This window comes from Solanum pennellii, chromosome 5 (genome assembly GCF_001406875.1).
Source record: "Solanum pennellii chromosome 5, SPENNV200".
In the NCBI taxonomy this organism is placed as follows: domain Eukaryota; kingdom Viridiplantae; phylum Streptophyta; class Magnoliopsida; order Solanales; family Solanaceae; genus Solanum; species Solanum pennellii.
The window spans coordinates 295,659-308,610 of record NC_028641.1 but is presented as its reverse complement, the minus strand read 5'-3'; the positions used below and the strand labels follow the sequence as shown (position 1 = coordinate 308,610).

General features: G+C 33.2%; 2 protein-coding genes across 2 annotated transcripts; both read right to left on the bottom strand.

Moving 5' to 3' along the window:
• Positions 1-1,817: 1,817 nt before the first annotated feature.
• Positions 1,818-4,447, bottom strand: LOC107020059 (nuclear transcription factor Y subunit B-6-like). The gene is made up of 2 exons (XM_015220392.2): positions 4,316-4,447; positions 1,818-2,680 (listed from the first exon to the last, which is right to left on the bottom strand). Exons 1-2 carry the CDS (start codon positions 4,410-4,412, stop codon positions 2,103-2,105), a joined length of 675 nt encoding a protein of 224 aa, XP_015075878.1. The 5' UTR covers positions 4,413-4,447; the 3' UTR covers positions 1,818-2,102.
• Positions 4,448-5,892: 1,445 nt separating this feature from the next.
• On the bottom strand, positions 5,893-12,030 carry LOC107019099 (nuclear transcription factor Y subunit B-6-like). Its single transcript, XM_015219677.2, is given in 4 exon segments — positions 5,893-6,439; positions 6,441-6,693; positions 11,733-11,810; positions 11,891-12,030. Coding segments are annotated over 2 exon segments (558 nt in total). The 5' UTR covers positions 6,692-6,693; positions 11,733-11,810; positions 11,891-12,030; the 3' UTR covers positions 5,893-6,132.
• Between the last annotated feature and the right edge of the window lie 922 nt (positions 12,031-12,952).

Sequence of the window (12,952 nt, the reverse complement as noted above, 5' to 3'; positions counted from 1 at the left end):
TCTGTCAATTCTGTATTTTGGGCCCAAGCCTGTTAGGGCGTAGCTTAGCACTATATATAGACGCTATGGCAAACCCTATTCTGTAATTCTGTTCTTGCCTCTCCTTAATAAAACTGCTCTCCCTCTTCCCGTGGACGTAGCCAATTTATTTGTGAACCACGTAAATCTGTTGTCTTGTTTTTCGCGTTTATATTTTCTCGTATTATCTCGAATTCCGCACAACAGCTGAGATATATATGATTTCACAGTTGGGAAAATGAGTGTTGTCTAGAAACGACATAATTATATACTACTACTTCCTCTGTCTCAAAATAAGTGTTATTTTAGCTCACTTCTCATCCATTAAGGAAAAAAATAAATTGAAGTTGTAGTTTTCTAAGTTCTCTCTATTTATTTGATGTTTTTGAAAATTGAGCAATATTTAGAAGTAGTAGCTCTTTGAGATAAGAATATATATAGTTGAATTCTTCCAACGACACTTGTTTTGGGACAATTTTTTGTGCTAAAGTGACATAACTAACAGAATTCACATCAGAAAACTCTGATAGAAGAGCTGTAACTTCCTCATATGATAGTGAATTGGTTTGATTCTTTTTCGTAAATGTTTATGGACCTACTCGTTTAATCAAGACTCAATTTCATGCTTATTTGCTTAGTAAAATATTATTTTTGCTCAATAAATAATTATTTTATATTCCGCAATAAAAGTTCTATCTTGACGTAGCTAAAATACACCAAATTTTACTGTTGATCAGTCCTATAATTCATGCTCAAACTTTCAGAAGTTTCGTAATAATATTCCATTTTTAAAACTAATAATCAAACTTTTAGCTAACCCAATTTGCTGAAACAATGTCAAAACATCCAAAAAGCTTAAAAGCTCACCAAAACTCATCTGGAACCTCCCAAACACAAACCAAATATGCTATTAGTGTGAAAATGATATTTCGGACTAAATGAAATCATCTAAACACCCAAACAAGGTCACCTTAACCCGATGTTTGCCCAAAATCAACCTTAACTTAAGAATTTCCATATTTCAAATAAGGACATGAAATTCATTCAATCAGACAATATATCACCCACCGGACTTAGTGGAATCATCAGAACTTAAAAATGACCATTCTAACCTCAAAAATTTACTAAAGTTTGGCCTTTAACTTTTTCCGCATCTCGTCTAATGGCTCAAAATCAAACCAAAAGCCTTGGGACCCAAACCAAAAGTACATCTAGACCAAAAAACATATTATGGAGTTAACGGAACTGTCGGAATTTTACTCCGAGCTTGCTATCACCAAAGTTGACTTTTGTCAACTCTCTTATGCTTTCAACTTTCAAAACACAAAACCCATTTCAAAACTCATGTAAATGGGATGTGGATTGTGATATCAGTTTATGTTGATTATCTGATGATAACTCTTGCGGTTCAAGAAGTTAAAAGATTTTGAGATATCTGATCCAGAAGAGAAATTTCTCCTCGGAATGGAGATTTCTCAATTTTGTGAAGAAATTTTCTTGTCCCAACAGATGTATGCCTCGAATCTGCTTAAAAGAATCAAGCTTGGCAAGTACGAATCTTTTGCAACACCAGTTCTTGTGAATGAAAAATTGATGAAGGATGACGGTGAAGAGTGGAAGATCCAATAGTTTATTGAATCTTATTGGAAACCTATTGTATCTGACAACTTCTAGGATAGACATAATGTTTGATGCCAGTTTGTTATCCTAATATATGCAAAGTCCCAGCAATAAGCATTTTGGAGCCTGGTATCAATTCATCTGTTGTTTTTCGAAAGTGTTTGATCAAATATGCTCAATTAGAAATATCATAATCAGGACAAGTAGCACTTGTTCATTTTATTTAGCACTTCCACCACACACAAACATACACAGAGACATACACATACTCATACACTTACACATACACATACACATACACTTACACACATAAGTAAACAGCCAATTGAAGGGGCCCCTATTGGCTAGCTTAGTTCGAAACATACATTCCTAAACTTCGCAAATTAAAAACTATTCCTAAACTTTATTTATTGCTTATAAAGCTTCAACAACAGCTTAATACCTTCAATAGATCGATAAATTGTTCACTCCTTATCCTCCTCCATAGGAGACTCAACGTCAGTATCCACTAAAGCCCCTGCACACTGAGAAGTGCTTGCCTCCCCCTGCATATTACCATTTCCCATTGGTGGTGGATACACAAAGTGGTGATGAGCCATAGGAAAATTAGGAGGAAGGTTATAGGGTGTGATATTGGAGCTTGAAGCTGTATCAACCATTGGTCGCTTCAACAAAGACTCCCTAGTAAGAGATCCACGCTCGCCACCATCATCCTCACTATTTGGAGGAAAGTAGTAAGGCAAGGGTTCAATGTAGTCATCAAACCCAAACTTGTTAATGACCCAATCCACGTCTTCCACAGTGATTGTGTTCCGCTGCTCACGCTGGCAATGAGCGTTGGCTTCGTATGTTACAAAGCATATGAACTCAGACATACAATGGTACATCGTCCGCTTGGCGTCATCGGATATCTTGACATGGGAAGGATGGGTGCTATGCATGATTCTGGCCACGTCTGGTATGACTTCGTCTTGCTCCTGACTGATGATTTCAACAACTTCCTGGTTGAGATGTGCAGGCAGTTCCAGGCTCATCTCCATATCTTAATTTCACACAACAAAAAAGCACCAGAGTGATATTAAAAGAAGTGTGGTCTATATCATCAAAATATTTGTCTAATTTCATCACATCTAGCTACTCTTTTATCGTCTAAGGAATCATTATTAAGTAACATTTTCTATTACCTACCCAAGTATTGAAGAAATTACAAAATGGCATATACAGAAATATATGTTTCACTAATTATTAGCTGGATATGAGAGTCGTACTGTAAGACGGCACTATTAATTTTAGACATTACTCACGTGAACACCAAAAACATATATTATATAATCAGTGAGAATACAGACTGAGAAAAGTAAACATATAACGCTTCACATTTAGTTTTCATCATTTATCTTACTTTGTCTAATCTTCAACTAACTCTCGCATATATCCAAACTTGCCTCGGATCAGAAGGCTTTTTCTATTATTATAACCGTGATATAGGAATAAGATAAAATTTTCTTGTAACGGACAATTTAGGCAATTTATATGCCATAATTAAAGCCTTTAATTTATGTAATATAGCTAGCTGATTTTCAAACTTGCTAACGTTAGACGGTTTGTTTCTTCCTCTCTCTTTTTAATACTCTTTTTAGAGGAGAGACACGCGTAAAANTCACTAATTATTAGCTGGATATGAGAGTCGTACTGTAAGACGGCACTATTAATTTTAGACATTACTCACGTGAACACCAAAAACATATATTATATAATCAGTGAGAATACAGACTGAGAAAAGTAAACATATAACGCTTCACATTTAGTTTTCATCATTTATCTTACTTTGTCTAATCTTCAACTAACTCTCGCATATATCCAAACTTGCCTCGGATCAGAAGGCTTTTTCTATTATTATAACCGTGATATAGGAATAAGATAAAATTTTCTTGTAACGGACAATTTAGGCAATTTATATGCCATAATTAAAGCCTTTAATTTATGTAATATAGCTAGCTGATTTTCAAACTTGCTAACGTTAGACGGTTTGTTTCTTCCTCTCTCTTTTTAATACTCTTTTTAGAGGAGAGACACGCGTAAAAAACGGTAGAGAGGACATACACAAGATTGCATGCATATTGCCACTTGTTTCCATTTTTTTCTTTTAAGTTCCAAAAGAAAACCAGAAATGCCGTGTCGATCATCACTACCATGAGTTGATCTTCATCTTTGATAGCTTTGCAAATATATGTATGGGAAAAAATGCAAATATGGTCCCTAGCTAATTAAAGACGGACATAGAGCAAGCCAAGAAATGTACACAAGTGCAGCTCTCCTTTTTTATTATCTTCAAAACTCAACAGAGCTGAAGAAGAAAATGAAAAATTTAGAGGAATTAATAAAAATTATTAACTAGCAGCCCAAATTAACTGTGTGCACAAAGCTTCATGAATATTCAACAACAACGAGGATTTGTCCAGTAATCAGTATATATAATTCCATAACTAAATCTGGAAGTGCGATATGTACATAGTCTTTCCCCTACTTACCTTGTGAGATTGATTTTAATAGAAACACTCGGCTTTAGTAAGCATATCAAATATAAAAAATCATATGAACATTCCAACCATACATATATATATATATAAAGAGAGAAATCACTTGTAAATAGTAACAGAGAAGATAGGTAACATACCAGAGGAAGGGGGATCTGCAGGGGTTGGTTGTGGAGATCTGCGATAGCTTTGAAATCCTCCATTTCCTGAACCACCAACATGATTACCATTATCCATCTCTTTCTCTCTCTAATATTTCCTCTCTCTCTCTCTCTATTTGTATAGTATGTAGCTATTGGCAACTACTAAGTGCTGATATATATAGCTACAAAATTTAAGAGATAGGGGGACATGTAGCACCAGGGCGGAGTGAAGGAGAAGAGGTATTCACTGTTTGGAAAATGAGCATTGACCGGAAACGACATATTATATACTATTACTTTCTCTGTCCCAAAATAAGTGTTACTTTAGCTCATTTCTCGCCTATTAAGGAAAATAATAGCTTGAAGGTATAGTTTACTAAGTTGCCTCTATTTATTACATGTTTTTTTTTATAATTGAGCTCTATTAAGAATTGATAGCTCTTTAATATAAGAGTACAATTGAATTTCTCAAACTTATTTGTTGCTGAAGTGACACATATTTTGGAATGAAGGGAATTTATATCAATTATAGTTTAATTAAGCTTTTGGGTCATCTCCCTTTAAGTTTTCTCTTTTCTCAACAATTTATAGTTCTAATCCTATTTAAACTATCCCCATTCATTCAAAACTCTGTTAATGTTGTACATTTTGATTAAAAAAATTTGACCTTAATATACACATTTTATCAAGCTTTAACTTTACCTTCGAAAACCCCAAATTTTCAAGCTTATAAGTGATTAATATGATAGAAACTAATTAATAAATCAACAAAATTTATGCCAAAATCAATTTACTCATAACATAAATATCCTAATTATAATTTTTTTCATCAAAATCGATGAAACCCAAATTCTTCTCTAAGAAATTCACAGATGAGGAAAGAAAATAAGATCAAAAAATCATGAAAGAATGCTAAAATGAGGATCGAATACTAACTCTTATATTAAATCGAGAAGAATGCCACAAAAATCACTCGATTCTAAGCTCTAGAACTTTCAATATGCTCAAAATACCAAAAATGAAATGCTAAAAGCTTTTGAGATGTGTGATCTAGGAGACAATAAGTTTTTCCTAGGAATGGAGATTTCTCAATTTTTTTGAAGTAATTTTCTTTTTCCAAAAGAGGTATGCCTTGAACGGTAGAAAATTGTTCAAGCTTGACAAGTGCAAACCTGTTGCAACTCTACTTTGATGTGAATAAAAGAAAATGATGAAGGATGATGGCGAAGAGAGGGTAGATCCAATACTTTATAGAAGTCTTATTGGAAGCCTATTGTATCTGAATGCTTCTAGGCTAGACATAATGTTTGATGTCAATTTCTATACGATGCTTGTCCTCACAATATCATGTAAAGGCAACCTCGTTAGAATGTCATTGACCTCACTATCGAAAAGGTTGCTATGTACATCTGGTTGTCATTGATCTCACTATCGAAAAGGTTGTGTTTTTTCATTTGAAGGCATAAATTAAATGATTGGCAACAAGAATCTGCACAAAATGAATAATAAAACAGCAAGGAATATAACTACCAGGATATTCAAGAAGTGAAACAGAGGGAAGAGAAAAAAAAAAGTAAAACAGAAGGTAGGTATGACCAATTTTTTCATAGCACAGGGCAAATATAACATACACATACACAAACATATACAAACATAAGTAGATAGCCACCATTCGGCTCACTTAGTTCGAAAAACACATTCCTAAACTTTGCAAATTAAGAACTATCCTAGATTAGGTAACATAGAAAAGATAGTCTAATTTCTTCATTGCTCATGAAGCTTCAACAACACAACACCTTCAGTAGAGAAATTGATCACTTCTTACCATCCTCCGTAGGAAACTCAACATCATCATCCATTGCACACTGAGAAGTGCTTCCATTTGATGCATCCCCCTGAATATCACCATTCCCCATTGGTGGTGGATACGCCAAGCGGTGATGAGCCATAGGAAAATTAGGATGCTGGTGATAGGGCGTGATGTTGCAGCTTGAAGTTGAATCAACCATTGGACGCTTCAACAAAGACTCCAGGGATCCACACCCGCCTTCATCCTCACCATAACGAGGAAAGTACAAAGGCAAGGGTTCAATGTAGTCATCAAAACCAAACTTGTTAATGCACGTCTTCAGCAGTGATTGTGTTCTACTGCTCACGCTTGCAATGAGCGTTGGCTTCATATGTTACAAAGCATATGAACTCAGAGATACAATGGTACATGGTCCGTTTGGCATCATCGGATATCTTGACACGGGGACAATGGGTGCTATGCATGATTCTGGCCACGTTTGGTATGACTTGGTCTTGCTCCTGAAAGATGATTTCAACAACTTCCTGGTTGAGATGTGCAGGCAGTTCCAGGCTCATCTCCATATCTTAATTTCACACAAAAAAAAAGCACCAGAGTGAAATTAAAAAGAAGTGTGGTCTATATCATCAAAATGTTCGTCTAATTTCATCACAACTAGCTATGTTTTTATTGTCTAATTAAACATTATGAAGTCACATTTTCTATTACTTACCCAAGTATTGAACAAATTACGAAGCTAATAGCACGCAAATATATGTCTCACTAATTATTAGCTGGATATGAGAGTCGTACTGTAAGACGGCACTATGAATTTTGGACAATATTCATGTGAACACCAAAGGCACATATTATTCAATAGGATACGTGTGAATACACACTGAGTAAAGTAACATAAAACGCTTCACATTTAGTTTTCAGACTCTATCGTATTTTGTCTACTCTTCAACTAACTCTCGCATATATCCAAACTTTCCTCGGATCAAAAGGCTTTTCTTTTACCATAACCTTGATATAGGAATAAGATGAATTTAATTGTAACGGATACTACCCTGCTCACTGTTTTCATATTCTTTATCTGTAGTACCAGTTGTTCTTAATGTTATATGCTATCCTTCTTCAACTTTGGATAAATAAGTACTTGCTAGATTTTGATTAACTTCTTAAAATGCTTATTTCTTCTGATTTTTAATTTTATGGCTAAAGCAGATAGTAAAATAAATAAATTTACTCAAGTTAATTAGCTGAAACTTCTATATAAATACAGGAAGATCTCCTCAAATTGTAACAGACAATATAGGCAATTTTTATGCCATAATCAAAGCCTGTAATATATGAAATATAGCTAGCTGATTTTCAAATTTGCTAACGTTAGACGGCTTGTTTTTTCCGCTCTCTTTTTAATATTCTTTTTAGAGGAGAGACACGCGTAAAAAGCAGTAGAGAGGACATCCACAAGATTGCATGTATGCCACTTGTTTCCATTTTTTCTTTGAAGTTCCAAAAGAGAACCAGAAATGCCGTGTCGATCACTATTACCATGAATTGATCAATTGATCTTCCATCTTTGATATACAAACAGCTAGCTTTGCAAATATATATATGGAAGAAAATGCATATATGGTCCATAGCTAATTAAAGACGGACGTAGAGCAAGCCAAGAAATGTACACGAGTTGCAGCTCTCCGTTTTTATCATCTTCCAAGGCTCAACAGAGATAAAGAAGAAAATGAAAAATTCCGAGGAATTAATGAAAATTAGTAGCTAGCAGCCCAAACTAACTGTGTGCACCAAGCTTCATGAATATTCAACAACAACAAGGACATGCCCAGTAATCAGTATATATAATTCCATAAATAGAATTTGAAAGTACGATGTGTACATAGCCTTTCCCCTACCTTGTGAGATAGATTTTAATAGAAACGCTCAGCTTTAGCTACGAAATTCTCCATTTCCTGAACCACCAACATGATTACTATTATCCATCTCTCTCTCTACAAACATCTCCCTCTCTCTCTATGTGTATAGTATGTGGCTATTGGCTAGTAACAAGTCCCCATATATAAAGCTACAAAATTTAAGAGAAAGGGGATACGTGGAACCAAGGCGGAGTGAACGAAAAAAAGGTATTCACTAGGATAAATATGATTTCACTATTGGGAAAATGAGCATTGACCGGAAACGTCATAACTATATATTACTACTTCCTTTATCCAAAATAAGTATCTCTTTAGCTCATTTCATACTCATTAAGAAAAATAACAAAATTGAAGTACAGTTTACTGTGTTAGCTCTATTTATTACATGTTTTTTGATAATTGAAAAAGCATCTACTAATTTTGGTCTAGAATTCCTACAAAGACACTTGTTTTAAAAACAGTTTTTTTTTTGCTCGAGTAGCACTTATTTTGGGGGCGAAAGGAGTATTAATATTTAAAAAATTAGTATGCATTTTTCGACTATACTTTTATATTAAAGAGCTACTACTTTTTAATAGTGCTCAACTATGAAAAAGAACCATCTAAATAAACAACTTAGTAAACTATACCTTCAATTTTTTATTTTCCTTAATGGGCGTGAAATGAGATAAACTGATACTTATTTTTGGACAGAAGAAGTATTAGTATATAGTTATAATTCGTTTCCGGTCAATACTTCTTTTCCCAATCATATCTACCCCAGTAAACAACTTCTTTTCGCTTACTCCGCCCTGGTGTCACGTGTCCTCCCTTGCTCTTAAATTTTGTAGCAATATACATGGACATTTATTACTTGTCAAGAACCACATACTATATATATGTGTGTGTGTATAGAGAGATAAAGAGAGAGATATTTGTAGAGAGAGTGAGATGGATAATCGTAAACATAGGAGGAAATGCACCCAAGAAGCTGGTGAATGCCATGTTATTGTTGCTCAGCTCACTCACCTTGAAGAACTGAAGAAAAAATTTATGTCTTTGCCATCACAGAATTTGTTTTTGTCATTCATATGACATAATAGAAAAGACTTAGACACATATCATTATATATTATTAAAAGTGAAAGCTCCTAACCTCGGTTAGATTATCATTTGTTATACCCCATTTTAACCATGTCAAAATAATGTACAACATATTAGTAATTCCTAAATTAATTAACTAACTAAATGAATCGCCACCTAATTATTTATGGCAAATACGACACCTGAAATTGATTAAAGACATTGTCTAAAAGTTAAACTTCATTTTTAAGGGTCTACTAAACATAAAATTCTAAGTAAGGATTCAACTAATCTAAAAGAAAGGTATTAAGAATCCTTTAAGATCCATAAAAAAAAAGTTAACCGGCCAAACTTAATTAATTAATTAAGTATCAAAAAATGTGAAAGCTAAATGTCAAGTAAGTTTATTCATTGATTAAAAAACACCTCTTTATGAAAAATTGTCTTGTTGAAAAGGTGTGGAAGTAAAATATTTTGTAAACATTAAACTAGTTTATTGGATAACAAATGATGACTTGAATCCATTTGAATTTAATAAGAGACAGGAATTTTATCAAAATTTGAAGCATTGGAAGTAGTAAAAGAAGATCTACTGAACTTAACTAAATTTAGAGGGAAAAGTTTAAGACTTGAATAAATTCAAGAACTGACAAGTTAAAGAATAAATTTTATAATAAAATATGTAAAGCTAAACTAAAAAAAAAGAGTTGGGAAGTAAACGTTGTGGTTTATTTTTGACAAAAGTATTTGAAAGGAAAGTGAGCAACTACAAGAAAATTTTGACGAGGAACATTTCTAACTTAACTATGTTGATTTCTCAAGTTTAAAATAATAGGTCTTCTTTTATGCAATAAAACGAAGTATTCGTGGTTCGTGTATGAGGTCAAAGAAAATTCGTATTTATCAGGAAACACACAACATAGATAAAAACATTAATCACATCAACGCAAGTAAAATAAAACAGAGAAAAATGAGGTAATTAATATTTAGGACAAAGTAAGTAGTAGTATATATGTAGTTGTGTCGTTTCAGGTCAATACTCACCTATCCCCGTGCATACCTTTATCTCGTTCACTCCGCCCTGATCCCACGTGTCCCCCGCTCTTAAATTTTGTAGCAATATATATGGACACTAATTACTTGACAAGAACCACATACTATACTTAGAAGTGTGATGTGTATAGTATGCGGCTCTTGGAAAGTAATAAGTTCCTAATAAAAAAATTAAGAGAAAGGGGGGACATGTGGCACTAGGACGGAGTGAACAAGAAGAAGGTATTCAACAGGATAAATATATAAAATTTCACAAATGGAAAAATGAGCATTGACCGAAAACAACATAACTACATATTACTACTTCTTCCGTTCCAAAATAGTATCATTTTAGCTCATTTCACACTCATTAAGGAAAATAATGAATTGAAGGGGTAGTTCACTAAGCGTCCGTCATTTATTAGATGTTTTTTATATATATAATTGAGCACTATTAAGAAGTAGTAGTTCTTTAATGCTAGATCTCATAGCCATCAAATATGCTACAAGAGCTAACATCTTATCAAACAAATTGGATGCAGTTACGGTCTACACAACCTAACATGTGCTTGATCCTATAGTTTTTTTCAGTATGCATCTAACATTGAGGATTCTGCTTCGAACATAATCCGTAAAATTCTCATGAAACAAAGTGGACCTATATATACTGGGATTTCATCTTATCTCCAAGACAGATACTTAAGCACACTCAGATCATTCAACAATCAACAGCTCCGTAGGATCAATAAACACTACTCTTACTATGCCAACTACTTGAGACTTTGGAGTTGAAATATTGTGTTGATGTTAATCTTGTTGATATTGTTTCTCCAAGGGTTGTGAACTTTAAGTGCTCTTATGTGAACCCAATATTTGATAGGATTAAGCACCTTTGCTTGTGAACTAACTATCTGGTCGGTATCTATACCAGATAGGCTTGAGAATTTGTGACTTTAAGATTTCTGCTAAATGTATCACCTGTGCACTTTGCATATTGCGTGGTGTGTGTGTGTTGTGTATAGTATATATATCAGAACTTCATTGGGATTTCTGACGTCTCCATCATCTTCAACAAAATATAAAATAGTGAAATTTGACGGGGGAGGGGGGAGGGGTCGAGTCTTAATTTGTGGAAGATTAGAATGAGATTGTCCTTGGTGTTACAAGGGGTTATGGAAAGCAATTGAGGAGGCTTGTTTGAGCGGGTAGGGGGTCGGGGTCTAGTCGTAGTTTGTGGAAGATTAGAATGAAATAGTTGTATAACACAAGTGCAATAGAGAGGCATACTGAGACACTTGCACTTGACCTGACCTAAGACTCGAGACCCAAATATTAATAAGAAATTTCACTCCGAATCATAATATAACATTTCTAGTACTTCGATACAATTTAAGTGGTTCCTTATTGGACCTAAACACCTAGATCTAGTTTAATTTTTAAAGCACATTTCCCATTTCACTTCCATTCCTCTATTTTAGATCAAGCACACATAATTTATTTGATGAAAAAATTAATCACACAGAGTAATAAACAGATATATATACTGTCACAAAACCAAAAAAAAATAAAAAATGGGATGCTTTTATACAACTTACCAGTGAACCTTTGTAACTCTCTTGAAACACCTTTCCTCTTTTAGGGCTAAAATTTGATGGAAGACCACCCTCCTGCAACTAATATAACAAATAAATTTTTCTTTTAGGGGATTGCACAAAAATTATATAAGAAAAACTCAAATTAGAGTAAAACTCACCTTGTTAAAGCAATCCAAAGATAAAACTATGTTGATTAATGGAAGTTCACAAGAATGGACGGTTTTATTTTTATAAATAAAGTTTACTACTGACTAGCTTAGGCTTTTCTTACATATTAAGAAAAGAAATTACGTAATTAATGAATTAATTGGTATTTGTTGCAACACAACTACTTTTTTTGACTTTTAACAAGGTTGTTCAATTTTGTCTATATCACATCAAAAGTTGTCTTATTAAACTGGCTGATAAATATGATGTGTCATTTTATTTAGTCCACATGAACTTATCTCCTCAATCCATTAATAATTCAAAAAAATAGGAGTATATCAATTCTCTTTTGAACTTGATAGTCCAATTTATTTTAGCACTTTGATCGTACATATATTTATTTTACCCTAAACATTTTTTAAGTGAATTAAATATCACTCGTGTCATTGCTACATTAGTGTCACCTTTGTGCCGTGTCAAAAAATATTTTATTTTTTAATAATTTGTTCATGGTTGTTCTTAATTTCTTATTTTATGTATTTATATATAATTTTTAACTAGACGTACAAAAATTAAAGACTAAAGTGCTCATTTTGAACTTGATAATGCATTGATAGAGCATTTATATGAGCAACGTAATAATCTTGAAAGTTGAGTATTCATGTAATGTTTATGTAGTTGTATTTCGTTAATGACTTAACTTTTATTTGATTTGTCCATTAATATGTATATTATATAATATTTTTTTGCAATTTATGTTACTTAAAAATTTAGAATAAAAAATAATTTAGAGTAAAAAAATGTTACAGGTAGTTTTGTCGAGAACATTATTACATTGACATTTATATGACTTATTAAACATTGCTAAGTATGATCCCAAATTATAGCAATGATCTAATTCTTTTACATAAATTTACTGAGTTTTATTTATAAAATGTATGTGGCAACAAGCTAATTTGTGGTGAAGTGGTTTGTTTGTTGCTATTTTTTAGGAGTCAAATTAGTTATTTATTTCCTAGTCTTTAGGCCACAGGAGAATTAGTGGAGTAAGTTTAGATTAGAATAATTAGGAG

Coding starts and splice junctions, on each gene's coding strand:
- LOC107020059 (XM_015220392.2), bottom strand. CDS start 4,412: ATGGATAATGGTAATCATGTTGGTGGTTCAGGAAATGGAGGATTTCAA. Junction 2,681..4,315: donor TGCAGATCCCCCTTCCTCTG/GTATGTTACCTA, acceptor TGTGAAATTAAG/ATATGGAGATGAGCCTGGAA.